Consider the following 27,145-nt stretch of genomic DNA (forward strand, 5'->3'; position numbering starts at 1 on the left):
TGCGCGCTAACGGCGTCTCCTCTTCTGCCCGCAGTGAGCGACCTGCAGGAGGAAGGCAAGAATGCCATCAACTCGCCCATGTCGCCGGCCCTGGCGGACCTGCACCCCGAGGACACCCTGCTAGGTACCGTGGGCTCGCCGACCCCTCTGCGCACCGGCCCCTGCCGAGTGACGGCGGAGCCCCCGCGGCGTGCACCCAGTCCCGGGGGGCGGGGACGCCTGGTGTCACGGCCTCTTGTTCACACACGCACCGGGCGCCACGTGGGAGGCTGGCTCTGAGCACGAGGCCATTGGATACGGTGCGGGCGGGACAGGAGCGGCTCCGGCTGAAGATGCGGGTGTTATTGGGGTGTGGGCCGGGAGGCAGTAGGTAGGAGAGGACTGCGTGGAAGGACGGTGCCGGGTGAGCGGCCGGGCCGGCGGCGGGAGGCCGAGGGCGGCAGGGCGAGTGTAGCAGAGCCTTTCCCGTGGTTCCCGGGAAGGCGTGGGGAGGCGGGGTAGGCAGGGTGGGATGGGCTCACCGGGACACTTCGGGGGGGAGGGGGGGAGCTGTGCCGAGCTGTCTGCTGGGCCCCACGGTGACGGGAAGGGGTGTCGCTGGGCGTGTGGGAGCCCGTGCTGTGGGTGCCGGCTCCTGCTGGTCTGCGTGGGAAAGGCCCTCGCGGGCGGTGGTTGGCGTCGGGGATGAGCTGGCCCTGGGAGGGGCCCTCTCTCTTAGGTCGTCAGGCCCCAGAAGTGTAAGCATCAGAACATCAGACACACGCGTAACCGCCCCCCCCCCCACCGCCCCCCGTCTCTGCAGGCGGGCTGCCCGGCCTGGGCCTGCTGGTGGGACCTGCCAGGCGTCCCCAGCTCCTCGGGCCACGTCCTGGTCGGCACTGATGAGGGGGCGGCCTGCACACGGTCCCCTAAAGCGTGCTGTGGGACCCGCTCGGTCGGAAGGCAGTGGCGGAACATTCCGTCTGTTTCCAAAGCCTGGTTCAAAGGGAAGTCCCGGCGGACGCCTCCGCTGTGGTTTCCGCAACAGGGCGGCCAGCGAGGGCTCCGGGCAAGGCCAGCGCACGTTGGCGGCCGCCCCAGGCCAAGGGCTGGCCCAGCTCCCGGGCCCGCGGGTCTGCGCGGCTCCTCCCTCCTCCTGGCAGAGGGTGGCTCCTTGTGGCCCCGCTGCTCAGGGTCTCGGGGCTGCTGTCCGGCGGGTGCCCCTGGGGGACTGTCCGAGGGGGCGTGGGGTCAGCCTCTCCGCCTTGGCACCACGCCAGCCGGCACTGGATAAGCCCTTGGCGTGGGGTCGTCCTGGGTCAGCATCCCTGGCCTCTACCCACCAGATGCCAGCAGCATCCCTGCCCCTCCCGCTGGGACAAACGGAAGTGTCTCCAGACATTGCTGCCCGGGGCGGGGACACGGCCAGTCCTGGCTGAGAACCTGCTCAGACCAGCAGGGTAGGGAGTAGCGTCGCCTTAGACGTGGGCCGGGCTGTTGTCTAGTCGATGATGCCTCGAGCCTGCCTGTCCCCGGGCCCTGACCCTCCTCGTCTCGCCATGTTTCTTTTTTTTAATATATGTTCATTGATTTCAGAGAGGAAGGGAGAGGGAGAGAGAGATAGAAACATCAATGATGAGAGAATCCTGGATCAGCTGCCTCCTGCACGCTCCCCACTGGGGATGGAGCCCGCAATCCGGGCATGTGCCCTGACCGGGGATCGAACCGTGACCTCCTGGTTCACAGGTCGACGCTCCACCCCTGAGCCACGCGGGCCGGGCCTCTCCCCGTCTCTCTAACTAGCTGCTCTGCTCTCCAGTTCACTCCCCAAGGTTCCAGGCCCCTGAGCTCAGACAGCGCCGGAGCTGAGCTCTGACGGCGAAGGCGTGTGGGTGGGGGAGGGCGCAGACAGGAGGAGCAGTGCCAGGGCCCGGTGGCCGGCGGCCGTGAGGCTTGCTGAGGAGCGAGGGAGGCGGAAGGGCTGGGGAGGAGGCTGCGAGGGCCTCGGAGGCCGCGGCGGGGGCTAGCCTTCATCCCGGGAGCGTGGGAGGCGGCGCGGGCCTGAGCCGGGACATCACGGGGCGCGCGTGGTGCCCTGTTGTCCATGGAGCGAGGCCGGAACACGGCGGGAAAGGTGAAACGGTGGGGAAAGAAGCAGAACAAGGACGAGCACGTTTTGCGTGAAGCGTCCTCCTCTTTGCTTCTCCTTTGCTGTTTCTGATGCCGTTTGTTCGCTCCGTGCTATCGCGCGCCGTGGCGAGCCTGCCCAGTGCACGTGGCAGTTTACTAGCGTGGCTTTTCCCACGGATCCCGTTCAGGCCTGTGTGCGTGGCTGCCTCGCCAGGGCCTCTCGGGAAAGATGGGAGGCAGAGAGGGGTGAGGGTGCGGGATGATGGGAGAGGCGAGGCTGGAGGACTCCCCGCCTTCCGGGAGGCAGTTCCTGCGGTGGCCACCGCCCCGGGCTGGCACTTGCTGTGCGGCAGTGTGGCGCGTGCTCACTGAGAACACGGGGTTCTCTACGCTCAGCCATCTCCCCAGTCTGTGCTGGGAAGTCAGCTGTCCCTGCCCCTGCTCCTGCCCCTAACCCTGCCCCTGCCCCTGCCCCTAACCCTGCCCCTGTCCCTGCCCCTGCCCCTGCCCCTGCCCTTTGTCCCGGCAGAGGAGAATGAGGAGCGCACGATGATCGATCCCACCTCCAAGGATGACCCCAAGTTCAAGGAGCTGGTCAAGGTGAGGAGGGAAAGGAGCAAACCTGTGGGCTGGGGAGGGGCTTGATGCTGCGCTCATGAGGCTGGGAGGTGAGGAGGCCGAATGGAGGAAGGGGTCAAGGTCAAGGTCACAGCGTGGACACCCCCCAGTGCCCCCTTCACTGCTGCCTTTCCTTTAAAAACATTTTTTTGGTTAATCCTCACCCGAGGGTATTTTTCCATTGATTGTTAGAGAGAGTGGAAGGGAGGGGGAGAGACAGAGAGAAAACCATCGACGTGAGAGGGACACATCGATTGGTTGCCTCCCACACATGCCCCGACTGGGTCTGGGGATCGAGCCTGCAACCGAGGGACGTGCCCTTGACTGGAACTGAACCCATGACCCTTCATTCCTCAGGCCGATGCTCTAACCACTGAGCAAACCATCCAGGGCTCACGGGGGCCTTTGAAATGCTGGCTTACATGTTGTGCTGGGCAGAGGAGCGGCTGGAGGGAGGTGCCGCCGCCGCCCCGGGCGTGGAGGGGTTCAGGGGCAGCGCCGGGAGTGGGAGTGTGACCCCTGGCTGCGCCCGCTCCGCACCCGTCTGATGCGAGTCTCTGATCTGGGCGGAGGGTCAGTTTTGCAGCATCTGGGAGTGCGGACGCCAGCTAGACAGGGAGACGGCGCCTGAGGGCCAGGGACGCGAGGCGGAAGCTTTCTCTCCGCAGCGTGGCTTCCAAGCCGCAGCTTCGCCACGGGACATTATTCACGGCGTGGGGCGTGGGGCGTGGCACGCGTGGGTGCAGGTGCGACAGGGGATCCGGACCAGGGAGCGCTTCCGAAGGTGATGGGCGAGCGGAGGCTCCGCCCCGCCCGCGGCAGCAGCGCCAGCTCCAGCGCCGGCAGCCGCAGCCACTCCCGGGCTAGGCCCTGTGTATGGCCACGTGTCACGGACAGAAAAGTTCTCTTTGAAGCGCGTTTTATAAGTTTCTCCCCCACCCGCTGCTGTGGGCCCGCAGCCTTTCAGAACAGATTGAAAATGTCAGTGTTAGGGCCCGCCCACCAATGTGGACTCCTAGTTCATTTTATTAAGGCTTTTCCCCCTGAGAACCGGTTATGCTGCTCAAACGGAGTGTCGGTGAGGACGGCAGGGGAGGGTCGGGCAGTGATGGGGGAGGGGGCACCGGGCGTGTCAGGGGTCTCGGAGAGCAGAGCCAGGGACGTGGGCTTCCCATCTCCTTCCCAGGTTGTCGCACACGCCTCGCCCTGGCTGCTAAGCTTCTCCTTCCTCCTCTGTCCCCGGGAAGAGCGGCAGCCGCGTGAAACGCCCCTCTGGGCGGATGCGGCGCTGTCAGCGCGTGGGAGACGCTGGGAGGCGTTCTGGCGCCGCTCGGCCCGGCCCGCGCCCTCCGAGGATTCGGCAGCCCCGAGCAGTTTGGCCGTGATTAAAACATAACTGTCATCGCTGCGGGGAGACAGGCTGCAGTCCCGGTGATCATTCGGGAGGAACTAAGGGGAAAGTGATTTTTTATTCTGGTTTAAGCAAGCTCGTAAAACTCGCGTGCCCAGAGCACGGCGCCAAGGGTGATGCTAAGATACGTCCTAGCCACGCGCCTGCAGGTCCGAGGCTCCCAAATGAGGACGCCCCAAAGGAAAAGGCCTGTGAAGCGGGGGATGCGGACGGTGAGCCGGGAGGCACCGGGCGGCAGGCAGACCCGCGGCCATTGTGCTCGCTCCCCGGAGCGGGGCGACCCGGCCTGCTGGGCGGAGCTGGTTTCCTCCTGGTCTGGCTGTGGTTTGTGTTTGGCCTTTGACTGGGTTCGAGATCCAGACGGAATTTGGGGAGCTTTCGCTTCCTCTCGGCGGAAGAGGCATCTGCCCGCGTCTCCCTGTAGGACTGCGCCCCGGGCAAGGCCGCCGCTGGGGCCCCCAGACCCTCCCAGGTCTGCAGGCAGCTCTGCAGTTGGTTCGGGCACCTTCCTGGGTCTGTCCCACGTCCAGCCCCTGGGGAGGTGGCGTCCAGCTGACCCGGCGCCGGCTGAGGTGTGTGTCCAGCGTCTACACTGCACCGGCCTCGCTTCCCCCCTCATGTCCGTCCCGACCTGAAAGCTGTGTGTGTCTCTAACGTCTGATTGGAACGTGAGGAGCCCAAGGACACAGCCCCCGGCTTTTCTTTTCCAGGGCCTGGCACAGAGTAGGTGCTCAGTAAGTTAATTAATTCGCTAGCTCAGTATCTGAGCATGGAGCTCCAGCGCCAAGCAGTGAGCACTGGGTGCTGGGGACAGAGCCACAAACAAGACGGCCTTAGTCCCTGCCCTCAGAGAACTTCCAGTCCCACAGGGGAGATCATTATAAGCAACACTAGAGGCCCGATGCACGAAGATTCAGGCAAGAATGGGCCTTCCTTCCCCTGGCTGCCGGCACCGCCTTCTCTCCAGCCGGAGCCACCTTTTCGCTCCAGCCGGGAGCCGCCTTTCCGCCTTCCCACGCTGCCCAGAGGCCCAGAGCGGCTGGGGCAGTGCGGAATGCCTGCATCCTGCCCCGCCCCCAGCCGCTCAGCACCTGCATATGCAAATTAACCCGCCATCTTTGTTGGGTTAATTGGCATACTCACTCCTGATTGGATGGTGGATGCCGCGAAGGTACGGTCGATTTGCATCTTACTCTTTTATTAGTGTAGATGCGTGTAGATGTGTGCTGGCATTGCCTGTGCGAGCAGGATCAGGGGAAAAGGCGCTGGGATGTGCTGGGAGCCGGGGGGTGGGGCTGTGGCCTGGGTGGGGCGGGTGGTCAGGGAATGAAACAGAAGCTTGTGACCTGAAGGATGAGTGGACGCCGGCCAGGCAGTGAGGGAGGGGATGTTCAGGGTGGAGGAATAGCACGTGCAAAGGCCCGGGGCAGGGGAGAGCTGGGACGGGAAGACTGCCGGCGAGAGGGTGCTCCGTGAGGGCTGTGGCCCAGGGAGGGGGTTCGCACAAGGCGGTGGGGGAGGGGTGGTGAGAAGGGGGCCCAGCTGAGAAGTGGGCAGAAGTGGGGTCAGGGTGGAGCCCAGGCTCCTGGAACTCGTGGGCGGTGTCTGCTTCCTCTCGGAGAAGGAGCAGGGTTGGGGGTGATGAGTTCCGTGAGAGGCGCTCCTGGGACTCCGAGCAGAAGGCAGGTGCAGGGCGGGGCGGGGTTTCCGGGACGCGGGCAGCGCTGGAAGTGGTGGGAGGCGTGCGCTGGCCTCGGGAGAGAGTGGGCAGTGAGAAGAGGATCCGCCCAGGGCGAGGCCTCAGGAACACGCTCTTTAAAGGTCAGGAGGAGCCGGGGTGACCAGGAGGCCCCCCAAGGAAACCGGAAGGGTGGTCAGAGACCTGGCTCCGTCCCCACGCCCACACTGCCTGGCCCTGGGGGGGAGGGGGAGAGGAGGGGCCGAGCAGGGGACCTCTGACCTCGGCAGGGCCTTCGCAGAACCAGAATGCCCGGGGCTGCTCACCTGAGCCTTCCTCCAAACCACCTTCCGTTTGTTTTTGCTTCCGTCCCTCACGGGATGTGTCCGATGTGATAGCGTGGAGTCCGGGGGAAGTGGAACACACCTCACAGGAATGAGCTCTGTGGCCAGTTCTGCAGGCTGCATGTTTCAAAGTGACGGAGAACACGCTATTCCAGATTCACGCCCTTTCGTTTGTCTCAGAGCCGCCATAAACTCCCACTTCCCGGAGGTGCTGGGCACCCATCAGGTAGTTTTGTTTGCTTCCCTCGCACAGAAAACCACGGGGTGGCTGCCTGTTTTTGATGGAGCCTGTGCAGGTGTCCATCTTACCCACTGTATTTTGTGGAGAAGTGCCGTTAGCAGCGTCGGCCACGCCGCATCGGAGTCCTCGCTCTGCAGACCGCCCCGCAGTCCAGCGGTCTCTGTGGGCGATGGCCACCATCACTCCCTGGGAAACGCTGCTGAGAGAAAGCGTAAGAGGAAGGCTGCCCAGCCGAAACCGGTTTGGCTCAGTGGATAGAGCGTCGGCCTGCGGACTGAAGGGTCCCAGGTTCGATTCCGGTCAAGGGCATGTACCTTGGTTGCGGGCACATCCCCAGTGGGGGTGTGCAGGAGGCAGCTGATCGATGTTTCTCTCTCATCGATGTTTCTAACTCTCTATCCCTCTCTCTTCCTCTCTGTGAAAAATCAAAAAAATATATTTTTAAAAATATATTTAAAAAAAAAAGAGAGAGAGAGAGGCTGCCTGGAGGGATGAGCGGGCGCACCCCACCTTCAGAGCAGCACTATCCACACGGCCGCAAAGTGGGACCCCCCACGGAGGGGCGGGCGGTCAGATGCGTGTGTTTACAGTCTGGAATGCCATGCGCCCACAGGAGGACGGAGTACAGACCCGGCTGTGCGGGGATGACGGGCCCGGCCGGCGTGGCTCAGGGCTGAGCTCCGACCCATGAACAGGAAGGCCGCCCGCGATTCCAGTCAGGGCACGTGCCCGGGTTGTGGGCTCGATCCCCGTGTGGGGCGCGCAGGAGGCAGCCGATCAACGACTCTCTCCTCATTGACGTTTCTCTCTCTCTCTCCCTCTCCCTTCCTCTCTCTCTGAAGTCAATAAAAACAATGACACAAAACAAACAAAAAGACACATCACGCTACATGAAAGAACCCAGACATAGAAGGGCATGTGTCATGTGATTCCGTTCGGATGAAACGTCCAGAACAGGCACATCTGTGCCCAGGGAAGATGGCTCGGTGGTGGGGAGAAACGGGACGGGGGGCTGGGGAGTGACGATTGATAGGTACGGGGTTTCTTTTCGGGGCGACGAGGATGCCCTTCGGTGGTCACGCGGCGTTGGCATGGCGGTGTGGGTGCGCTGGAAACGCCGGCTCGCTCACTGTACGAGCAGCGCGGTGTGGGGTGTGACTGTCCTTAAAGCTGCCAGAAAGAGCAGGAGCTCAGAGCTTGGGGAGCCTTTGGGGTCCCCGTCTCTGCAGCTTTGGGGTCGGGCTCCGGGTCGTCGGGACTGTCCGGTGCGTATCTGACGTGGACTGCCTGGGGCACGCGGGCAGCGCTGCCAACAGCGACTCATTCGACCCCCAGCTGGCGCCATGGTGAGCAGGTGCCATCCCCCCTTTGGCTGAGAGTCCCCCCTCCCCGAGTCCCCACCAGGAGGAGGCCCGTCTAGGGGGCTCTCGTGAGTTCCCTCAGCAGGGGGGCCCTGGAAGCCCGGGGCGGTCAGCCCCTCCGGCCCCACCCCCAGGCCCCTGTGCCGAGGGCATCCTGATGTCCGGCAGCTCGTGTCTCCTGCGGCAGCTCTGACCACTGCCCTGTTCCGGGGCGCTGCTGAGCGTGGGGGAGGGGGGGCGCTGCTGAGCGTGGGGGAGGGGGGCGCTGCTGAGCGTCGGGGGGGGGCACCGCTGAGCGTGGTCCCTGGGGGTGCCGCTGAGCGTGGTCCCTGGGGGTGCCGCTGAGCGTGGTCCCTGGGGGTGCCGCTGAGCGTGGTCGGGGTGGGGGTGCCACCCAGTGTGGTCTGGGGCGCTGCTGAGCTGGCCTCACGCCCCAGGTTCTCATCGACTGGATCAACGAGGTGCTGGTGGAGGACAGGATCATCGTGAAGCAGCTGGAGGAGGACCTGTTCGACGGGCAGGTGCTGCAGAAGCTCCTGGGTGAGTCCCGGGGCGGCTCCCCGCCCCTCCCCCGCTCCCCGCAAAGGGCCCAGCACGGCGACCCAGGCTGGGCCGCTCGGTTCTCTCCGCGGCGGCATCGGTCACACGTCCTGAGAGCGGACTTGGGGCTCGGCCCTGAGCCCACAGCTCCCGGGTGGCATCCGGGGCCCTGGGCTCCAGGTCACGTGTGTCCTCCCGTGGGCGTCCCACCTGAGCTCCCAGCCACGGGCTGCGGCGGGTCACCCACAGCTTCCAGAGCCGTCGGCAGCTGCTGTGCGCTGGGTGCACACAGCCAGGGGAGCAGAGACACGGGGGGGGGGCGGAGGGGGGGGGGCGCTCGGGGACAGCGCCTGGCGCACAGTAGGTGCTCAGTCACCGTGTGGTGAGTGGCGAGTGAGTGAATGAACCGAGCCTGTGGGCGTTTATGATTGGGGGACCTCAGGGACACCAGGTCTGTGTGTTCTCCTAATCGGGGGAGGGGAGGTCCCGGGAGAGAATGGGGGTGTCCCAGGCGCCTCCAGTGAAAATGCCTCAAAGGGAACTTTGCCGTGGGGACCAGCCTTTATGAGGACGCGGCTCGACTTAGAATAAACAAGGAGGGAAACGGGGCTCCTTCGGCCTCGCCCCGCGCAGGTGTGGGTCAGCCGGCGCCTGCGGCCCCTCCGGCGGGCAAGGCGGGCGCCCAGGCCGCGGGGGGCCGTGGTCTCATAGCTGCCTCGAGCGGAGGGGGCAGGTCTTGTCGGGCTCCTCGGACTGCCCCCTGCTCCCTGGGAGACGGGATGGTCGCAGGGACCTGGAGTCCTGACTGTGGGTCCAAAGGTGCGGAACGCGAGTGGGGCCGCGGCCTGTCCGGCCCTTATCTCCGCCCCGACGTCCTCTGCCGCCCGGAAGTCCTGGCCCAGCCTCTGCAGCTCCGTCCTCCCTGCAGGCGGCTCCCTGCCTGCCCTTGCGCCTTGAAGCATTTGTCCATTTTATGTGCAAAGAATGTCCCCAAGGGGACGGCACGGCTTTGCCCTCGCACCCCGGCCCCTCTCCGTCCCGGAGCAGCGGTCTCAGGAGCCGGGGTTCTGTGGTCACCGCCCCCCCAGCCCCTCTCCGTCCGGAGCAGCGGTCTCAGGAGCCGGGGTTCTGTGGTCACCGTCCCCCAGCCCCGCTGTGGCAGGCGACGGGCTCCAACTCGGACCCAGACCCGTGGGGAGAGGACCTCCTCTGAGCCACTGAGCAGGCGCCGGCCCTGCGGCTCTGCCTGACACTCTGCCCTCTGCTCCGGCCTCGCTGTAGAGACGCTGGCGGGCTGCAAGCTGAACGTGGCCGAGGTGACGCAGTCGGAGATCGGGCAGAAGCAGAAGCTGCAGACGGTGCTGGAGGCCGTGCAGGAGCTGCTGCGGCCCCACGGCTGGGCGCTGCCCTGGACGGTGGACGGTGAGCGCTGCGGGGGGAGGGGCGTCTGCAGGGGGAGGGGCGTCTGCAGGGGGAGGGGTGTCTGCAGGGGGAGGGGCGTCTGCAGGGGGTGGGGTGTCTGCAGGGGGAGGGGCGTCTGCAGGGGGAGGGGCGTCTGCAGGGGGAGGGGCGTCTGCAGGGGGTGGGGCGTCTGCAGGGGGTGGGGCGTCTGCAGGGGGAGGGGCGTCTGCAGGGGGAGGGGCGTCTGCAGGGGGAGGGGCGTCTGCAGGGGGTGGGGCGTCTGCAGGGGGTGGGGCGTCTGCAGGGGGAGGGGCGTCTGCAGGGGGTGGGGCGTCTGCAGGGGGAGGGACGTCTGCAGGGGATGGGGCGTCTGCAGGGGGAGGGGCGTCTGCAGGGGGTGGGGCATCGTAGGGGGTGGGGCGTCTGTAGGGGGTGGGGTGTCTGCAGGGGGTGGGGTGTCTGCAGGGGGAGGGGCGTCTGCAGGGGGAGGGGCGTCTGCAGGGGGAGGGGCGTCTGCAGGGGGTGGGGCGTCTGTAGGGGGTGGGGCGTCTGTAGGGGGTGGGGCGTCTGCAGGGGGTGGGGCGTCTGCAGGGGGTGGGGCGTCTGCAGGGGGAGGGGCGTCTGCAGGGGGTGGGGCGTCTGTAGGGGGTGGGGCGTCTGTAGGGGGTGGGGCGTCTGCAGGGGGAGGGGCGTCTGCAGGGGGAGGGGCGTCTGCAGGGGGAGGGGCGTCTGCAGGGGGTGGGGCGTCTGCAGGGGGTGGGGCGTCTGCAGGGGGAGGGGCGTCTGCAGGGGGTGGGGCGTCTGCAGGGGGAGGGACGTCTGCAGGGGATGGGGCGTCTGCAGGGGGAGGGGCGTCTGCAGGGGGTGGGGCATCGTAGGGGGTGGGGCGTCTGTAGGGGGTGGGGTGTCTGCAGGGGGTGGGGTGTCTGCAGGGGGAGGGGCGTCTGCAGGGGGAGGGGCGTCTGCAGGGGGAGGGGCGTCTGCAGGGGGTGGGGCGTCTGTAGGGGGTGGGGCGTCTGTAGGGGGTGGGGCGTCTGCAGGGGGTGGGGCATCTGCAGGGGGCGGGGCGTCTGCAGGGGGAGGGGTGTCTGCAGGGGGAGGGGCATCTGCAGGGGGAGGGGCGTCTGCAGGGGGAGGGGCGTCTGCAGGGGGAGGGGCGTCTGCAGGGGGCGGGGCGTCTGCAGGGGGAGGGGCGTCTGCAGGGGGGGGGGCGTCTGCAGGGGGAGGGGCGTCTGCAGGGGGTGGGCGTCTGCAGGGGGAGGGGTGTCTGCAGGGGGCGGGGCATCTGCAGGGGGAGGGGCGTCTGCAGGGGGAGGGCGTCTGCAGGGGATGGGGTGTCTGCAGGGGGTGGGGCGTCTGCAGGGGGAGGGGCGTCTGCAGGGGGAGGGGCGTCTGCAGGGGGAGGGGCGTCTGCAGGGGGTGGTGTGTCTGCAGGGGGTGGGGCATCTGCAGGGGGCGGGGCGTCTGCAGGGGGAGGGATGTCTGCAGGGGAGGAGCGTCTGCAGGGGGAGGGGCGTCTGCAGGGGGTGGGGTGTCTGCAGGGGGTGGGGTGTCTGCAGGGGGTGGGGCGTCTGCAGGGGTGGGGCGTCTGCAGGGGGCGGGGCGTCTGCAGGGGGAGGGGCGTCTGCAGGGGGAGGGGCATCTGCAGGGGGTGGGGCGTCTGCAGGGGGTGGGGTGTCTGCAGGGGGTGGGGTGTCTGCAGGGGGTGGGGCGTCTGCAGGGGGAGGGGCGTCTGCAGGGGGTAGGGCGTCTGCAGGGGAGGGGCGTCTGCAGGAGGAGGGGCGTCTGCAGGGGGTGGGGCGTCTGCAGGGGGAGGGGCGTCTGCAGGGGGAGGGGCGTCTGCAGGGGGAGGGTCGTCTGCAGGGGGAGGGGCGTCTGCAGGGGGAGGGGCGTCTGCAGGGGGTAGGGTGACTGCAGGGGGAGGGGCGTCTGCAGGGGGAGGGGCGTCTGCAGGGGGTGGGGCGTCTGCAGGGGGAGGGGCGTCTGCAGGGGGAGGGGCGTCTGCAGGGGGCGGGGCGTCTGCAGGGGGTGGGGTGTCTGCAGGGGGAGGGGCGTCTGCAGGGGGAGGGGCGTCTGCAGGGGGAGGGGCGTCTGCAGGGGGAGGGGCGTCTGCAGGGGGAGGGGCGTCTGCAGGGGGAGGCGAGGCATCGCTGTCAGTCATGGAGTCTTGCCTTACAATGAAACACCGGTTCACACTCCTGCTCGGGCCAGGGGGCCGGGAGAGGAGGAAGCCAGCATCTCCACACCCAGGAGCTCAGGCACAAGGGACTCAGTCACCCCCCCATTCTGTCCCCCTCCCCCCTGAACTTCAGCGTAGCGTGGGGTTGTCTCTGGTGGGGACATCAGGGAGACCTCAGAGGAAGGACGGTGTCAGAGCAGCAGGAGCACAGCTGTTCTCGTCCGTAGCTGCTTCTGAATCCTGCTAACGACGGCGCAGGTGTCCGGGCAGGTTCCTTCTCGAACCCGGCCCACCGCACTAATGGCCGAGGCCGAGCCCCTCTGCCAGGGGCTGGACCTTCTTGGGACGCTGGGCGGTGGACAGAGAAGCCATGAGACGTGGGTATAAATATGAGTCTTTATCATAGGAGCCCGTAGCCATAAGCCATCAGACAAGACAGTTCTTCACAGCAAAGTCCCATACGGGCAGCCGCACGCCGGCTGATAAACGCATACATCTCTCCCACAAGCAGCCGCGGCCGCTGCCCACAGCTGTTATCTACGGAGCCGCACGCTGCCCCCGGACCTGCCCCCTCCCTCGGAGCTGCAGCCTCAGTGGCTCTCCGGCCTCGCTCACCTCTCCCAGCCTTTCCCCAGCACGCTGGCTGGTGAGCGGATGATACCGTCTGTACTAATAATAGAGGAATATGCACATTGTCCGGGACGCCGTCACGTAACGACCGTTCAGCAGGCTGCGTCCCCGCCCCCTGCTCAGGCCGCTGCGAGGCCCGGGGTCGGTAGGATAGGATGCGATAGGAGGGGATGAGAAAGGAGAGGGAGAGGAAGGCAGGCCTGCATGCAGACAGCCCGCGAGGAGAAACAGAAATACAGAAAGGGAACAAGACAAGGACGCAGGAACCAAAAAGGGGAAACACGGGGCTGCACACGGGAGGGGTGGTGATGGCGGGGGGGGGGGGGGGGAGCAGCTGCGCCTGGCGAGGGGCAGGGCTCAGGCGGTGTGGAGCGGGGAGCCCCACCCAGACGTGGGAGGAGGGCGATGGCCCCTGGTGCGGGCCATTGGGATGGAGGGGTGGACAGTCTGAGGCCTTCCGGGCAGAAGTGCATGCAGCTCCCAGGCTGCACGGGCCTCGGCCACCCTCCCTGGGCCGGGCGCCCCACGCTGGGAGGGGAGGCTCAGCTTAGCTGGGGCGGAGTCGGACACTAAGGAGGGGACCGCCTTCGTCCCCCAGGGCTGGACCCCAAAGACACTGGCCAGGGTTAGGTTGGTGGCGCATTAAGTGTACGTTGTTGACTAGAAGTTGGGGCGTCCCGGGCAGGGAATGGGAGGAGGATGGTGGCAGGGAGGCTGGGGAAGGGGGGGCAGCGAAGGCCTGGCCGGGGCTGGGCCCTGGGCTGGGGGTTAACACCCCCCAAATGGAAGCTTTAATATCAAAGTGCGCTCAGGCGGGGCTGAAGCAGGTCCCAGAGAGGAAAGGAAAGGGGGAGGTTTTAAAGAGAAACCAGTGAACATGGCGGGGAGGGGGGGGGGGTAATAATAGGGAAGGAGGGAGGGAGGCAGGGTCAGGCTCACAAGGGAAAGGCGGGTGGGGGGAGGAGGGAGGAGTAAGCAGGAGACAGACACGGGGAATGAAGAGAGAGAAGGGAGGAGGGAGGTTCAAAGGGAGGGAGGGAAAGAGAGCCGGACAGAGAAGGATGCTGAAATGGGGTGAGGCCAGGAAAACAGTTAAATAAAAAGAAGAAACAGGATGTGAGCGTGAGGGGAGTTTAAAAGGAGGAGCTCGTAAGAAAATTAAGTACAGGGTGATTTTTTAAAATGTAGTCGGATGTCCCCTGAGGGCTCCCGGACTGTGAAAGAGCGCCGGCTTGGCTGAGCACCCCCTCCCGTGCACGAATTTCGTGCGCTGGGCCTCTAGTTGAGACCAAAGAGGCTTCTTTCCAAGTAGTGACCTTGCTGTGCACCTGCGGGCCGTCCTTGGACATTCTGATTAAGGTTCCCTGCTCAGAGTGGCCTTGGCCGCCCGGCGTACTCTCAGCAAGGCTGCACGCTCTAATTAGCCGTGGCTATCGGCGACTCTGGCATGGCTCCCACAGACGGGAGTTCAGGTTATAAGACAGAAGCCGTGGGGAGGGGGGAGTTGAGGGGTCTTGCAGGGGACCCAGCCCCAGATACCAAAGGTGCCCACGCCAGGAGACCTCACTCTGACCCCCAGAGCAGGTCCCCAGGGGGGTCACGCCAGCCCAGGCTGAGTCTCAGAGCGTGCTGGCATCAGGAATAGGCGACCTCACAGGGCCTCGAGCCGAGATGGAGATGGGAGAGGTGAAGAAGCAGACCAAGGGGCCGGATGTTCTTGTCCTGGCTTTCTGCCCTGCCCCCCCCCCCCCCCCCCGCCCTCCAGGCCAGGGCAGGGCAGTGTGGGTGTGGCCTGGGGCTCTCCCTGGGGCTGCGGTGAGCTTTGTCCCAGGTGTCTTGGCATTGAGACCTTGGACAGAGCCCAGCTGACCTGGTGGGTGGGGCACTGAGTGCCTGGCACACTGTGAGGCCCTGTGCAGAGGGGTGCCAGTGGCCGCACCCGCTTCCCACACTGGAGAGGAGCCAGTGGGGCTGACGAGGGCATGGGGACCTGGCGGGCGGGAGTCTCGTCTTCCGTCCCCCGAGTGGCATCGCCCTGAATCGCCGGCCTGGTGGAGACGGCTGCTGGCAGAGAGAGCAGTGCCCGTCAGGGTGGCAGGGTGGCTGTCCTCACGGTCTTCCCATCTCCTGTGCCCATTTCCCTCTCTTGCCAGTTCATCGCATCACCACAGCTCTCTCCCTTGAAGAACCTGGCTTTGCATTTAGAACTCCCGAAGCACCAGGCTTTTCAAAGCCGTTACGCAACTCACCTTAGGCCGAGAGGAGAGAAAGCAATGAGGAGCCAGAGCGAGGCTCCCGTGGGCCGCTCCTCGCCCTCCGTTCCCCCGCGGCCTGCGGGTTTTCCGTGGATTTTCCCTGAGGTCCCGTTTCTGCTGCCTCTCGGACACGGGCTTGGGTCCCTATAGAACCATCTAAAGCGGCTCCTCTCCCCCCCCCGCCCCCCAGCCATTCACGGGAAGAACCTGGTCGCCATCCTGCACCTGCTCGTGTCGCTGGCCACGCACTTCCGGGCGCCGATCCGCCTCCCCGAGCACGTCTCCGTGCAGGTGGTGGTTGTGCGGGTGAGTATCGCGGGCGCCCCCCCCCCCCACCCCCCCACCCCCTCCACCCCCAAGAGGCTACGGTCTGTTTCTCCCTCTTGACAACACGTACGCCCGCCCGGCGGCTGCGAGAGCAGCGATGGGAGCAGGCGCAATGGCCCCGATTCAGGAGGCCGAGCCGGGGGCCTGGAGGGCTGCGGTTCGTTCCCGCGTCTTTAAGAGTGTTCATTGCTCTGAGCCGAGGCGGGGAGGCCACCTCTCGGAGAGGCTTATTGCTCGCTGGAGAGGGATGGGGCGGCGGGGGCACCAGGTCCCAGTGACAGCCGGGCGCTCCCTCCTGCGCTGGGGCCGCCCCCGCCGCCCCCTCGGGTCCTGTCGCTGCTTCCCCGGGGGAATCGTCCCGGGAGCCGGGCCTTCTGAGGAGGCACTGCCTCTCCCGCCGGGTCCTGCAGGCTCCGGGCCTGGTGTTGGCCGTTTTGTCCGGGTCGAGGCTCCAAGCACCTACTGTGTGCCTGGTCCTTCCCACACGCTGGCGTCCGGCAGGAGCAGCCGCCTCTGCCAATGTTGAGGTGACACTCAGAACCGGATGTCTTGAGTATTATTTTATTTTTATTATTTTTTAATCCTCAGCGGAGGATATTTTGAGGATCTTTTTTTCCATTGATTTTTAGAGAGAGTGGAAGGGAGGAAGAGAGACAGAGAGAGAGAGCAGAGCGGGGAGAGACATGAACCGGTTGCCTCCCACGTGCACCCCAACAGGGGCGGGGATTGAACTTGCAACCCAGGCATGTACCCCTGACCGGGAATCGAACCTGTGACCCTCACGTCCACCGGCTGGTGCTCTAACCACTGAGCAGCCGGCCAGGGCTGAGTATTTCATTGAGGTGCCCAGCTCCACGCTCCCCTCTGGTTTGTGAACGTACAGGCCCCGCGGTGTCTGTCTGCGAGGCTCTGGCTGACCCTGTGTCTCCCCAAACCGTGACCCCTCCCTTAGCCGGGGGCTTGGCCCTGACCTGATAGGTGAGAATGCCCTGCTCTTAAAAAGAGAAAATTGAACAAAATTTATGGATTGATTTGAGAGGGGTGGGGCATTGACACAGAGAGAGAGAGAGGGAGAGAGAGAGAGAGAGAGGAAGAGGGAGAGAGGGAGAGAGGGAGAGAGGGAGAGAGAAAAGAGAGAGAGAGGGAAGGAGAGAGAGAGAGGGGCATCGACTGGTTGTTCCGCTCATTCATTGGTTGACTCGTATGTGCCTGACCCAGGATGGAACCCACAACCTTGGCGACGATCCAACCGACCGAGCCTCTGGCCAGGGCTGAGTGCCTTCTCTGGCGTCGGGGGGCGGGGGTGGGGTCGCCTGCCATGGCCCCTTTTGCTTCCCGAGGAGGAATGAGTGTGGTGGCAGTGGTGACGGGGACAGGACCATCCTGCTGCCACGGTCTTGGCCACGTCGTCTTGGCCGCCGGGAAAGGCCTCCTGAGGACACGCGGGAACACGGTTCCCAGACCCACACACGTCAGATGCGGAGTGCAGGAACGGGGGTATTTCCTTTCGGGATGCATTGGTAATTGGGGTATTTCCATGCAGCCAGTAATTGGGGTATTTCCTTTCAGGCCTGCACTTGCAAGGAACTCGTTGGGGTTTGCGGAAAGTTGCCTGACCCGGGCAAGCACTCGCTGGCGTCCTCCGCGCCCAGGGTTAGGGCAGGATGCCCGGGGCCGCGGCCAAAGTCGGGGCGGGGCGGGGCGGTCCCGGGAGCTGCTGGCCACAGGCCTCAGCCCGATGCCCAGAGCTCAGAGCTGCCCCCCACCTTCCGGAGGCCCCTGCCTGTCCCTCCTCGCCCCGCTGTGTGGGCTGAGGTGGGAGAGGCGGGTCGGCCGTCGGTGGAGGAAGGATGAGGCCAGGCTTACCCCCACCCAGCAGCGTGGGGGAGGGGGGGCGTCACGGATGCCCGGAGCTGCAGTGGTTCCCCATGGAATCGCGGCCACACTGCCCACCTGGAAAATACTCGGCTTCGTGTGTCCATACTCCGTCCCGGCCGGCACCCGGTACCTGCCTCTCGTGCATTTGATGAGAAAGTGAATCGGTGTTTGAGTCCCCAGGGGCTCTCCCCAGAGGAGGCAGGGTGGGGCCGTGAGAGAGCCGTCAGCCCCGCGGGGGGCGTCGTGGACGGGAGCCCGTGGGGACGGTGCCTGCAGGCTGAGCCCAGGACACGGGAGCTTGGGTCTTGGGAGGTGTCCGCGGGGCTGCCCAGCAGGGAGTGAGCTCCCGGCCTCTTGAAGGGGCTCAGGAGGGGCTTGTGGTGGGGGTGGGTTAGCTGGCCGCCAAGCTCCACCGAGGTCCCGTGACATACATTCCCCCCACCCACCGCCTCCCCGCCATCATGCCTTCACATGCCAGGCCCCAGGGGAAGTGTGTCACACACGTGTCATTGTCCTGGAGCCGCTCTAACAAAATGCCACCCAGTAGCTGCTTTAAAACCACGGGCATTGCCCGGCCGGCGGGGCTCAGTGGTTGAGCGTCGACCTGTGAGCCGGGAGGTCACGGTTCGATTCCCGGTCAGGGCACAGGCCCGGGTTACAGGCTCGACCCCCAGTGGGGGGCGTGCCGGAGGCAGCCGATCCACGACTCTCTCTCATCATTGATGCTTCTCTCTCTTCTCCTCTCTTCGTCTCTGACATCAGTAAGAACATGTTTTAAAAAAATAAAAAGTAAAACAACGGCCGTTTACTCCCTCACAGTGAGGAGGCCGAGGTCCTGATGAAGGAGGGGGCAGGCCGCGGTCCCTCCGAGGGCTCCATGGGCCGAGCCCCTGCCTCCCCCTCCTGGCGGCTGGCGGCCGGCGGCCGGCTCAGTCCTGGGGTCCCTGGGCTTGTGGGCACCTCTGTCCGGTGTCTGCTTCGTCGTCACGTGGCCTCTCTCCTCTGTGTCCATCTGTCCGTCTCCACTGTCCCTCCTGGTCAGGACCTGGCCATGTGCATTGGAGACCCCCCGGTCCACTGTGGCCTCCTCTTCGCGGATGGTTTCTGCAAAGACCCTGTTTCCAAATGAGGCCGCCTTCTGGGGCTCCGAGGGGACATGACTCCGGGGGGGGGGGGGGAGGCTGTCAGCCCGGCGGGCGGGGGGCCCTGTCAGCCGGGGGGGGGCCCCTGTCAGCCCGGGGGGGGGCCTGTCAGCCCGGGGGGCCCTGTTAGCCCGGGGGGGGGGCCCTGCCAGCCCGGGGGGGCCCTGTCAGCCCTGGGGGGGGGGCCTGCCAGCCCGGGGGGGCCCTGTCACCCCGGGGGGGGCCTGTCAGCCCGGCGGGGGGCCCTGTCAGCCGGGGGGGGGCCCCTGTCAGCCCGGGGGGGGCCCTGTCAGCCCCGGGGGGGCCTGTCAGCCCCGGGGGGGGCCCTGTCAGCCCGGGGGGCCCTGTCAGCCCGGGGGGGGGGCCCTGTCAGCCCGGGGGGGGGCCCTGTCAGCCCGGGGGGGGCCCTGTCACCCCGGGGGGGGGCCCTGTCAGCCCGGGGGGGGCCCTGTCAGCCCGGGGGGCCCTGTCAGCCCGGGGGGGGGGGCCCTGTCAGCCCGGGGGGGGGCCCTGTCAGCCCGGGGGGGGCCCTGTCACCCCGGGGGGGGGCCTGTCAGCCCAGGGGGGGCCCTGTCAGCCCGGGGGGGCCTGTCAGCCCCGGGGGGGGGCCCTGTCAGCCCGGGGGGGGGCCCTGTCAGCCCCGGGGGGGCCCTGTCAGCCCCGGGGGGGCCCTGTCACCCCGGGGGGGCCCTGTCAGCCCCGGGGGGGGCCCTGTCAGCCCGGGGGGGGGCCCTGTCAGCCCCGGGGGGGGCCCTGTCAGCCCGGGGGGGGGCCCTGTCAGCCCGGGGGGGGGCCCTGTCAGCCCGGGGGGCCCTGTCAGCCCGGAGGGGGGCACTGTCAGCCCGGGGGGGGCCTGTCAGCCCGGGGGGGGCCCTGTCACCCCGGGGGGGGCCCTGTCAGCCCGGGGGGCCCTGTCAGCCCGGGGGGGGGCCCTGTCACCCCGGGGGGAGGCCCTGTCAGCCCGGGGGGGGGCCCTGTCAGCCGTGCTGTTGGTGTGTTACTTCCCCGGCTGCCTCCCCACGGACCTGTCTGTCCTCATGCTCCTCACCTCCCGGGTGCAGGGTGTGGCGTGAGGGGTCCCCATGGGAGCCGGGGTTTCTCCCGAGCCCCCCAAAGCTGCCAGCTCTCGGAGCAACGTGGAGAACCTGGGGGGGGGGGCGGGGACAGCTTCCAGCCCCCAAAGGGTCTCTGCCTGAGGCTCGGGGCCTTGGATGCTCTGCACGACTCTGCCCTTTCGTGTCCCCACGGCGGCCTCGGGGGCCCGGCCGTCGGCCCGGCTTCGGGGGTCCCAGCCGCACCCGCCTCCTCTCGCCTCCACCTGCGCGAGCGCCTGCACACTCACTTGTGCCTTTTGGGGTTTTCAGAAGCGGGAAGGCCTGCTGCACTCCAGCCACGTCACGGAGGAGCTGACCACGACCACCGAGTAAGTGGCCGGCTGCGGCGGGGCCTGCCGGCACGTCCCTCCCCTCCCCTCCCCGTGGCGGCGGCGTTTTCACGCCGGCGTCTGCCTGGCCTCACGGCCTCCCCACGCGCTCTTCCGTCTTGTCTTTTCTGTTTGATGAGGAAGGGCAGGCGGCGGTTGGGTTGGGATTTCATGAGGGTTCCAGACCTGTTACTCCTTCCCAAGTAGAAGATGAGGACACGGTGGCGTAGGTGTCCGAACGCACACGGGCCGCCTGGAACCTTCTGTGGGACGAGGCAGACAATCTTAAATAAGAACAGAGCTGATCATGTCCAACATCTCTCGGCAGGAAGGAAAAGATGAAGGGAATTTCAAACATTGATGGAGCGGGTGTGCGAAAGCATTTGATGTTTTTCCCCAAACCCGCGGGCTCTTCACACCTCTGTTCGAAGGCGGGCCTCCAGGAAGTCGAGAGGGAGGGAGTGGGCGTTCGGATGCTCAGAGGGACCCACAGCCGCCCCCCCCCCCCCGTTAATTTACCCATCCACAGTGGCTCCGTCTGAGGGGAGAGCCTTCTGTTTCTTAAGCTGCCCCCACGCCTCCCGTCCAGCCTCAGCATCCTTCCCGTCCCTCTCGAGGGCCAGCTCTGCGGCCACCTCCTACAGGAAGCCCTCCCTGTTTGCAAGCAGGAGTGACTGCCTCCCTTTAGTTCCCACCGCACTCCTGTCTGTCACACTGTAGGTGGAAGCGTGGGCTCCCGCGTCTCTGTCACCTCCAGCGCCACGAGCACAGGGCCAGGGTGTTCACGCCTGTGTCTTCGCGGCCCGCACGTTGTGGGCGCTCGAGGAAATAGCTGATGAGAGAGGCGGAGGCAGAGGACCTGGGGACGAAGTAAAGATCGCTTGCCTATCAGGAAGGGGTGCACGCAGGAAGGGACTGCATTGGTGCCCCAGAAATCCTCAAGGCGAAGCGGGGTGTCCACCCTTTGTGGTTCCGGCCTGGCCTGGGTTCCTGGGATCCTTTAGCCGTGTTCCCTCAGGAAACGGCCTCTCGGGCCAGCTGTTCCGGGTGTAAAGCTGGCCGTCCGGGGCTGCCCGGGAGGCCGAGCTGCTGGCCTGTGCTCCACATGGACCCCTCCCGGATGTACCCCCCCCCCTCCCGTGACGAAAGGGCGGTTTAGATAAAGGTGATTTCCTGCGGCACAGGGTGTACCCCAGGTGGCCACGCTTCATAAACAGCCGTCGGTGGGCATTCCCCGTCGCCTCCATCAGGCATGGCTGCGGTGAGCAACCTCTCGGACGTGTCTCTCTGACGTGTCTCTCTGTTTCTTGTTTGCAGGCAGATGATGGGCCGGTTTGGTAAGTAACCCAGGGCCGGGTGCGGGTGGGGGTCTGGGGCCCCCCAGGGCGCTGGGCTGTCCCAGGAAGCCCCCGGGTTCACGCAGTCACGCGGCGAGTCCTGGGCCCCGCGGAAGCCCGTGGCCCCCTGCGGGCCCTGCGCCGTGGCTGTGGTTGCCTCTCAGCGTGGGAGCGGCCAGGGGCGGGGAGTGTCTGGTGGCAGGAGGACGGGGGTGTCCGGGCGGCACGCGCTCTCACCACAGGGCCTGGGACGGAGCAGAAACCAGGACGGGGGGAGGGCGGGGGTGTGGCTCCAATACGGAGCCCCATTAGCCCGGAGGCTGTCTTCATGGGGTGAACGCCTAGTCTTTCACCCCAAAACCTCCAGCTCACGGCTTCCTTGAGGTCGGCAGCTGGGCACCCTCCGGCCTGCTCCTTGCCCTCTCTGGTCCTCGCCTGTGGCATGGGTTCGTGGGCGGCTGCTGAGCGGCTCCCGTGAGGTGATGAGTGTGTGCCCACTGGGCCGGCCCCCGCTCTTCCCGTGGGGCCGTGGGTCCTGTGAGTTTGCGTGCTGTTCCCGCCCTGCTTCAGCCCCACGACCCCACCTTCCCCTCAGCGAGGGATGGCGGATGAAGGGGCAGCGTGAGGCAGCGGGTAAACCAGCGGCACCTGAGCCGGGCTCACTGCTTGGGGGGCGGGGGCATCGACCCCGAATGCTGTGTTCTCCAGCGAGCGGGGTGGGGAGCGTGGCTGCTAGAAGGAAAAGTGGACCCGAGTGGGAGCTCCTGCGTGTGCCTCGGGAGCCGGCCCGGAGCTGGGGGGCCGCCCCGGCTTGGCCCCGGCTCACAGCCCTGGGTTCCTGTGGGGGCCTGGGGCGCATCATGCTCCTGTGGGAACAGGGCTCTCGATCCACGGCCTGGACGTGAGGAGAGGCAGCAGCCAGGGGTCCGTGAGCCGGGCCGGGGAGCCCAGTCTCCTGTGTTCTAAGCGGCAGGGCAGGGCTTGCTGCTGTTTTTATTAATAATTTAAAAGGTGGGTGCAGAGTCCAGCTGCTGAGGGCCCAGAGAGCTGTGGGCAGTGCAGCCTCGGGGGCCCACGTGGGACGCCCCAGTAGACTGGCATCGTGGGCAGCCCGCCCTGCCCTGTGTTGGGGTGGAGGCCCATCTGGGGCGCAGTGCACCCTCCCGTGGCCTCCCTGTCCTTCCTGCACGGAGGGCCCGGGCCGTGGATGGTGGAGGCACAGGGTGACGAGTGGGACCCTCGGGCGTTGTGAACTGTGGTCTGTGGTTTTCTGCTGCCACTTCCGTGTCGGGGACGGGCCTGGTTGGAGGCGGGGGGCTTGGGGGCTGTGCGCCCCCTCGGTGGACAGGGGCTGCGGGATGCCGCCGTGCGGTGAGCGCAGGGAGGATCGAGTGGGGGTGCCGCACGCAGCAGCGGGTTGGCCTCGTTCCCCCGCAGGCTGCTGCGTGGTGTGCGGTGCAGGCAGGCCGTCAGTGGGTGGCAGGCAATTAGCTGGTCCCCGGTGGCTGCGCTGACGCACGCCGGGTCTCCTGGTTACCCAGCGCAGCCGCAGCCGCGGGCGGAGCAGGGCCCTTCTCCCGGGGTGCCCTCCGCCCGCTCAGCCCTCTGCTTGGTTCCTCTGCCGTCACTGGGGCCCGGCTTCCTAACGCACCCCTGCACCCCTCACTCTCTCCTCACCGCCCCTCGCCGCGTTTTAGACAAAGCCCCGGTCCTAGCAGTGGCCTTTAAGGTCCTGCGGCCACACCCCTCCCCTCCTCTCTGGCTCCTCGCTCCCCTGCCCTCCGGCCCCCATGGCTCCCTCTCTGCGCCCAGCTCGCTCTCCCTCCGCTCTCCCCCGTCCCCCATGGCTCACTCGCTCAGTCCTCCGCTCTCCCGCAGACGCCGCTAATCCGGGGCCCTCCCTGACCCCCTGTCCCGAGTGGCCACCCTCTGCCCCCCCACCTTTACTCACGGCTCTGCTCCCTCATACAGTGGTGCTCACCTGGGGCCCTGCCACGTGGGCAGACACGGGGGACCAGGCAGTGTAGGGACCCCGCCCTCCCCGTTTCCGTCCACACTCGGCCGCCTGAACGGTAAGCGTCCTGTGGGCGGGAGCCGGGCTCCCTCGCCCGCGTTGCCCAGGAGCGTCCGGAACACCGGGCAGACCTCCGTGGCCGAGGTTCCCCCGCCCCCCGGGCTTCCCAAGAAGCGTGTTCTCTGCCTCAGTTTCCCACATCAGCACTCTGAGCGAGCGAGGGAGGGTCCACTCTGCCCCGCCCGCCCTGCCCCCAGCTCCTGGCCTCATCCCTCTTCTGCTGAGGTGGGATGGGAGGCCCTTCTCTCCCCAGGGGAGTTGGGGAGCTGCAGCCTGGTCTCCATGGCAACCAGTTTGCTGCCTGCCTGTCTCCAAGGCGCCCCTCCCCCTCCTGGGCTTCTTCCCAGAGCCCCTTCTCGTGATGAGGGGGGGAGATGGGAGGAGAAGCTCTCCTCCCCCCTCCGGAGCCCTCCCCGTCACATCCCCCCTCTGCCAGGAGAGCAGTGTTCACACCCCTCCAGGGGCCCTCCCGGGCTCCCCACCCTGTGGACCCAGCCCCCCTCATGTACTTGGCCCTTGAGCTTGGATGCCTCTAGGGACCCGGCTGAGAGCATGGAAGAGGGAAGGGGCTGGAACAGTGATAGCCGGCCGCTGCCCGTCGGCCTCTGCTGGGGGCAGTGGGGCGTGGTGGGGTCTGAGGCGACGTGTCGAGCCCACACTCCGTGTCCACGGGCGGCTGGTTGATGCCCCATGGGAATGTGGCCCCGGCTCCCAGTTCCTTAAGAGCAGCCAGGAGTTCGGGGCTGTGGGCAAAGCTTCCAATTTAAAACACAAAAAACAAAAACAACTTCCTCTGGACCGAACGAGCCATCCCTGAGGGTGGAGCGTGGCAGACCCTGGCCGCTCGAGTCGCTGCGGCCCCTTCTGTGCCTCGGTTTACCCTCTGCCTCCCCGCCTGTGCCGCTCCCGAGGGCAGGGCTGCTCCCTGTCTGCTTCCGTGACTGCCCCAGACTGGGAGGCCGGGCGGCGGCAGGACGAGGGCTCACAGCGCGTGCCTGTGGGCAGTGTGCCTGTCGGGCCTGGTCCTCACGGCCCGCGGGGGGGGGGGTGGGGGGGGGGGAGGGGCTGTGTTCGCTCCCCCTGTGCGAGGAGCCGCCTGCCTGAAGTCAGGGGACTTGAAGTCGCCACGGGGATCGACTCGGGTCTGTGTCCGCTGCCAAGGCCGGCGGCGTGGTGACGCGATGCCCTCGCCTGCCGCGGGAGCCCAGCGGTGGCCCAGCTAAATATACCGCTGACGTCAGCGCCCTCCCCCCACGGGCTCCCCGGCTGCCCTGGAATCGGTGCTGAGCTTCCGGAACATCAGCTCCCCGCCGGCTCCCATCGCACGCAGTCCTAGAGATTGTAACGCAGTTCGCTGCGGCAGGAAGGCTTCTGCGCTGGGCCTTATGGTCGTGTCCCCCCCGCCCCCAACATATGCACCCGCCGTCCCCATGTTCACGTGTGTACATCACACACACACACCTTCCTTCTCTCCCTTCGTCTTTGCCTCTCACCTTCCTCCCCTCCCCCTAAAGCCAAGAGACGCCCTGGGCCGGGCAGGGCTGGGAGCTGCTCCTGCCCCTGGGTGCCCCTGCCCCTGGGTGCCCCTGCCCCTGGGTGCCCCTGCCCCTGGGTGCCCCTGCCCCTGGGTGCCCCTGCCCCTGGGTTCTGAGCACCGAGCACCTTCCTTTCAGGGCCAGGTGGGGGCAGGGGGTGGAGCAGGGCCGGGGTGCTTTCTCCAGGGGCCCTGCCTTCTCTCTCATTGCCCCTCCCCTTCCCCTCCCCACCCCCTCAGCCCGCACAGTCCAGGAGCACCCCTGAGCCGGCCCTGGCTCCGGGCTCCTGGCCACCCCCAGGCTGGAGGAGGAGCTTCCCACCCACCCCACTGGGCTGGGCTTGCAGCCCCAGAACACACTGGGGTTTGGGGTTTGGGCCTAAGCCCTGGTTCTCTACTGACCTCAGAAAGCGTGGGGGCAGGGGCTCCTTCAGGACAGAAGTCGGGAGCCCCAGGCCCTTCCAAATGCCCTCCTGCCCCAGCAGCAGCCCCCCACGGCCCTGCGTCCACCCTGGAGGCCTCAGCCCTCCTGCCGGGTCCAGCGGCCCCCCACGGCCCTGCGTCCACCCTGGAGGCCTCAGCCCTCCTGCCGGGTCCAGCGGCCCCCCACGGCCCTGCGTCCACCCTGGTCTCTGTCCTGCCCCGTCCTGTCGCCTGGTGGCCGGAGAGAGTGCAGGAACAAGCGGCAGAGTGCCAGCCCCGAGGACCTGCGGTCCAGCCGGTCACGCGGAGCAGACAGATAAAAGCAAACGTACCCAAGCAGTGGTCGGGCATGAGCCCCCGCGCCGGGGGAGGAGGGACGGGCAGGGCTGCTCTCTCCACGGCCAGGAAGGCCCCGGAGGAGGTGGTGCCGAGAGCACCTGCCGGAGGTGAGGCAGGCGCACAGCAGGTGCACAGGCCGGTGGTGAGCAGTGACCGTGCAGGAGCCCGGAAGCTGGTTGGTGGAGTGAAGTCAGGGAGGGTGTGTGTCTGTGTGTGTGTGTGTGTGTGTGTGTGTGTGTGTGTGTGTCTGTGTGTCTGTCTGTGTGTGTGTGTGTGTCTGTGTGTGTGTGTGTGTGTGTCTGTGTGTGTGTGTCTGTGTGTGTGTGTGTGTCTCTGTGTCTGTGTGTGTGTCTGTGTGTGTGTCTGTGTGTGTCTGTGTGTGTGTCTGTGTGTGTCTGTGTGTGTGTGTGTGTGTGTCTATGTCTGTGTCTGTGTCTGTGTGTCTGTGTGTGTGTGTGTGTGTGTCTGTGTGTGTCTCTGTGTGTGTGTGTCTGTGTGTCTGTGTCTGTGTGTGTGTGTGTGTGTGTGTGTCTGTGTGTGTCTGTGTGTGTTTGTCTGTGTCTGTGTGTGTGTCTGTGTGTCTGTCTGTGTGTGTCTGTGTGTGTGTCTGTGTGTGTGTGTCTGTGTCTGTGTGTGTGTGTGTGAGAGAGAGAGAGAGAGACGCTGAGCCCTTTGAGTCCGAGGGCCACAGGAGGGGGAACGGTCTGTCCTTTAAGAGGATGAGCAGCTGTGGGTGACTTCCGTCTGCACAGGGTTGGGGAGGACGCAAGAAAGGGTCCGATTTGCACTTTAAAGAGCTTCTCTGCTGGGTTGGGAGACTGGCTCCCGGGGCTCAGAGTGGGGTGGGGGGGTGGGGGGGCCTGTGAAGCCAGCAGCCGCAGCTGCGCCAGGTGAGGGCGAGGGGGCTGTGTGGGGCGGCCATGGCCAGCGGAGGGGAGCGGCGGACCCACAGGATTTACTGTTGGGGCGCGTGGGAACGGACGCCTCCGTCCTCGGTGAGGGGGCGGACGTCCATGCTGCCGGGTGTCCTGTCGGAAGATGGAGCTGTGAGCAGGACCCTCGGGGGCGCCTTCCCCGCGGCGCCTGCTCTCGGCCCTGCGGGAGCGGCAGGAATCAGGCAGGGGTGGCCGTCTGTCTGAGGCGGGCGCCGCCTCTTCCCGGGACAGACGGGCGCGGGGCGGAGCAGCGCGGTGCCTGACCCTCCCCGTGTCCCCCCCCCCCCCCCCCCCCCCCCCCCCCCGCAGAGCGCGACGCCTTCGACACGCTGTTCGACCACGCCCCGGACAAGCTGAGCCTGGTGAAGAAGGTGAGCCGCGCCGTGCGTCCCCGTCTGTGTCAGCTCCCACGGGGCGGGGGGGGGGGGACACGTGTGAGGTCTCAGAACACCTGCCACGTGGGTCCGAGTGTAACTACGATAAAATGGAACGTCAGGCCGGGAGTTAGCAGCTTTGAGCTCTGTCTCCGCCCTGGGCACCCGCCCGCTCACCTGCCGCGTCTGCGGGTGCGCCCCGCCCAGGCCCGCGAGGCTGGGCGCTCCCATCGAGGCTCCCTTCCCGTGGGAGATGTTTTTAAGCGAGTCAGCCGCTGGCTCTTGGCTCCACGCAGCGGCGTCCGCAGTGGAAATGACCCGAACTCGCTCTTCACTGCTTAGCACCGAAAGAGACCAAACCCTTTCATCTGCCGACAGCTCCCCCCCCCCCCCCCCCGCCCCAGAGCTGCTGTGAGAGCTTCCCTGCACCCAGACTTAACTGCAGGGGCCCCTGCCGCCCCCCGTCCAGGTCTTCCCAGTCACCCCTCCCACTCTGTCCCATCCACCCACGTCCAGCCACGGCCTGAAGGTCCCGAAGGGTTCGCACTCATGTGTGTGGCCGGGGCCTGCTCTGCACCCCAGCCCCGCTCCT

At 66.7% G+C, this 27,145-nt stretch overlaps 1 protein-coding gene across 1 annotated transcript in view; it reads left to right on the top strand.

The window, feature by feature from the left end:
• Positions 1-27,145, top strand: part of PARVB (parvin beta) — a 68,665-nt gene that overhangs the window by 34,113 nt on the left and 7,407 nt on the right. Inside the window, exons 2-9 of the mRNA XM_054719621.1 lie at positions 35-124; positions 2,639-2,709; positions 8,200-8,302; positions 9,584-9,724; positions 14,958-15,073; positions 19,479-19,537; positions 20,855-20,874; positions 26,489-26,550. Of these exons, the coding sequence (XP_054575596.1) occupies positions 35-124; positions 2,639-2,709; positions 8,200-8,302; positions 9,584-9,724; positions 14,958-15,073; positions 19,479-19,537; positions 20,855-20,874; positions 26,489-26,550 (662 nt within the window). The remainder of the gene's footprint in view (positions 1-34; positions 125-2,638; positions 2,710-8,199; positions 8,303-9,583; positions 9,725-14,957; positions 15,074-19,478; positions 19,538-20,854; positions 20,875-26,488; positions 26,551-27,145) is intronic.

Source organism: Eptesicus fuscus, chromosome 7 (assembly GCF_027574615.1).
Source record: "Eptesicus fuscus isolate TK198812 chromosome 7, DD_ASM_mEF_20220401, whole genome shotgun sequence".
Lineage (NCBI taxonomy): Eukaryota > Metazoa > Chordata > Mammalia > Chiroptera > Vespertilionidae > Eptesicus > Eptesicus fuscus.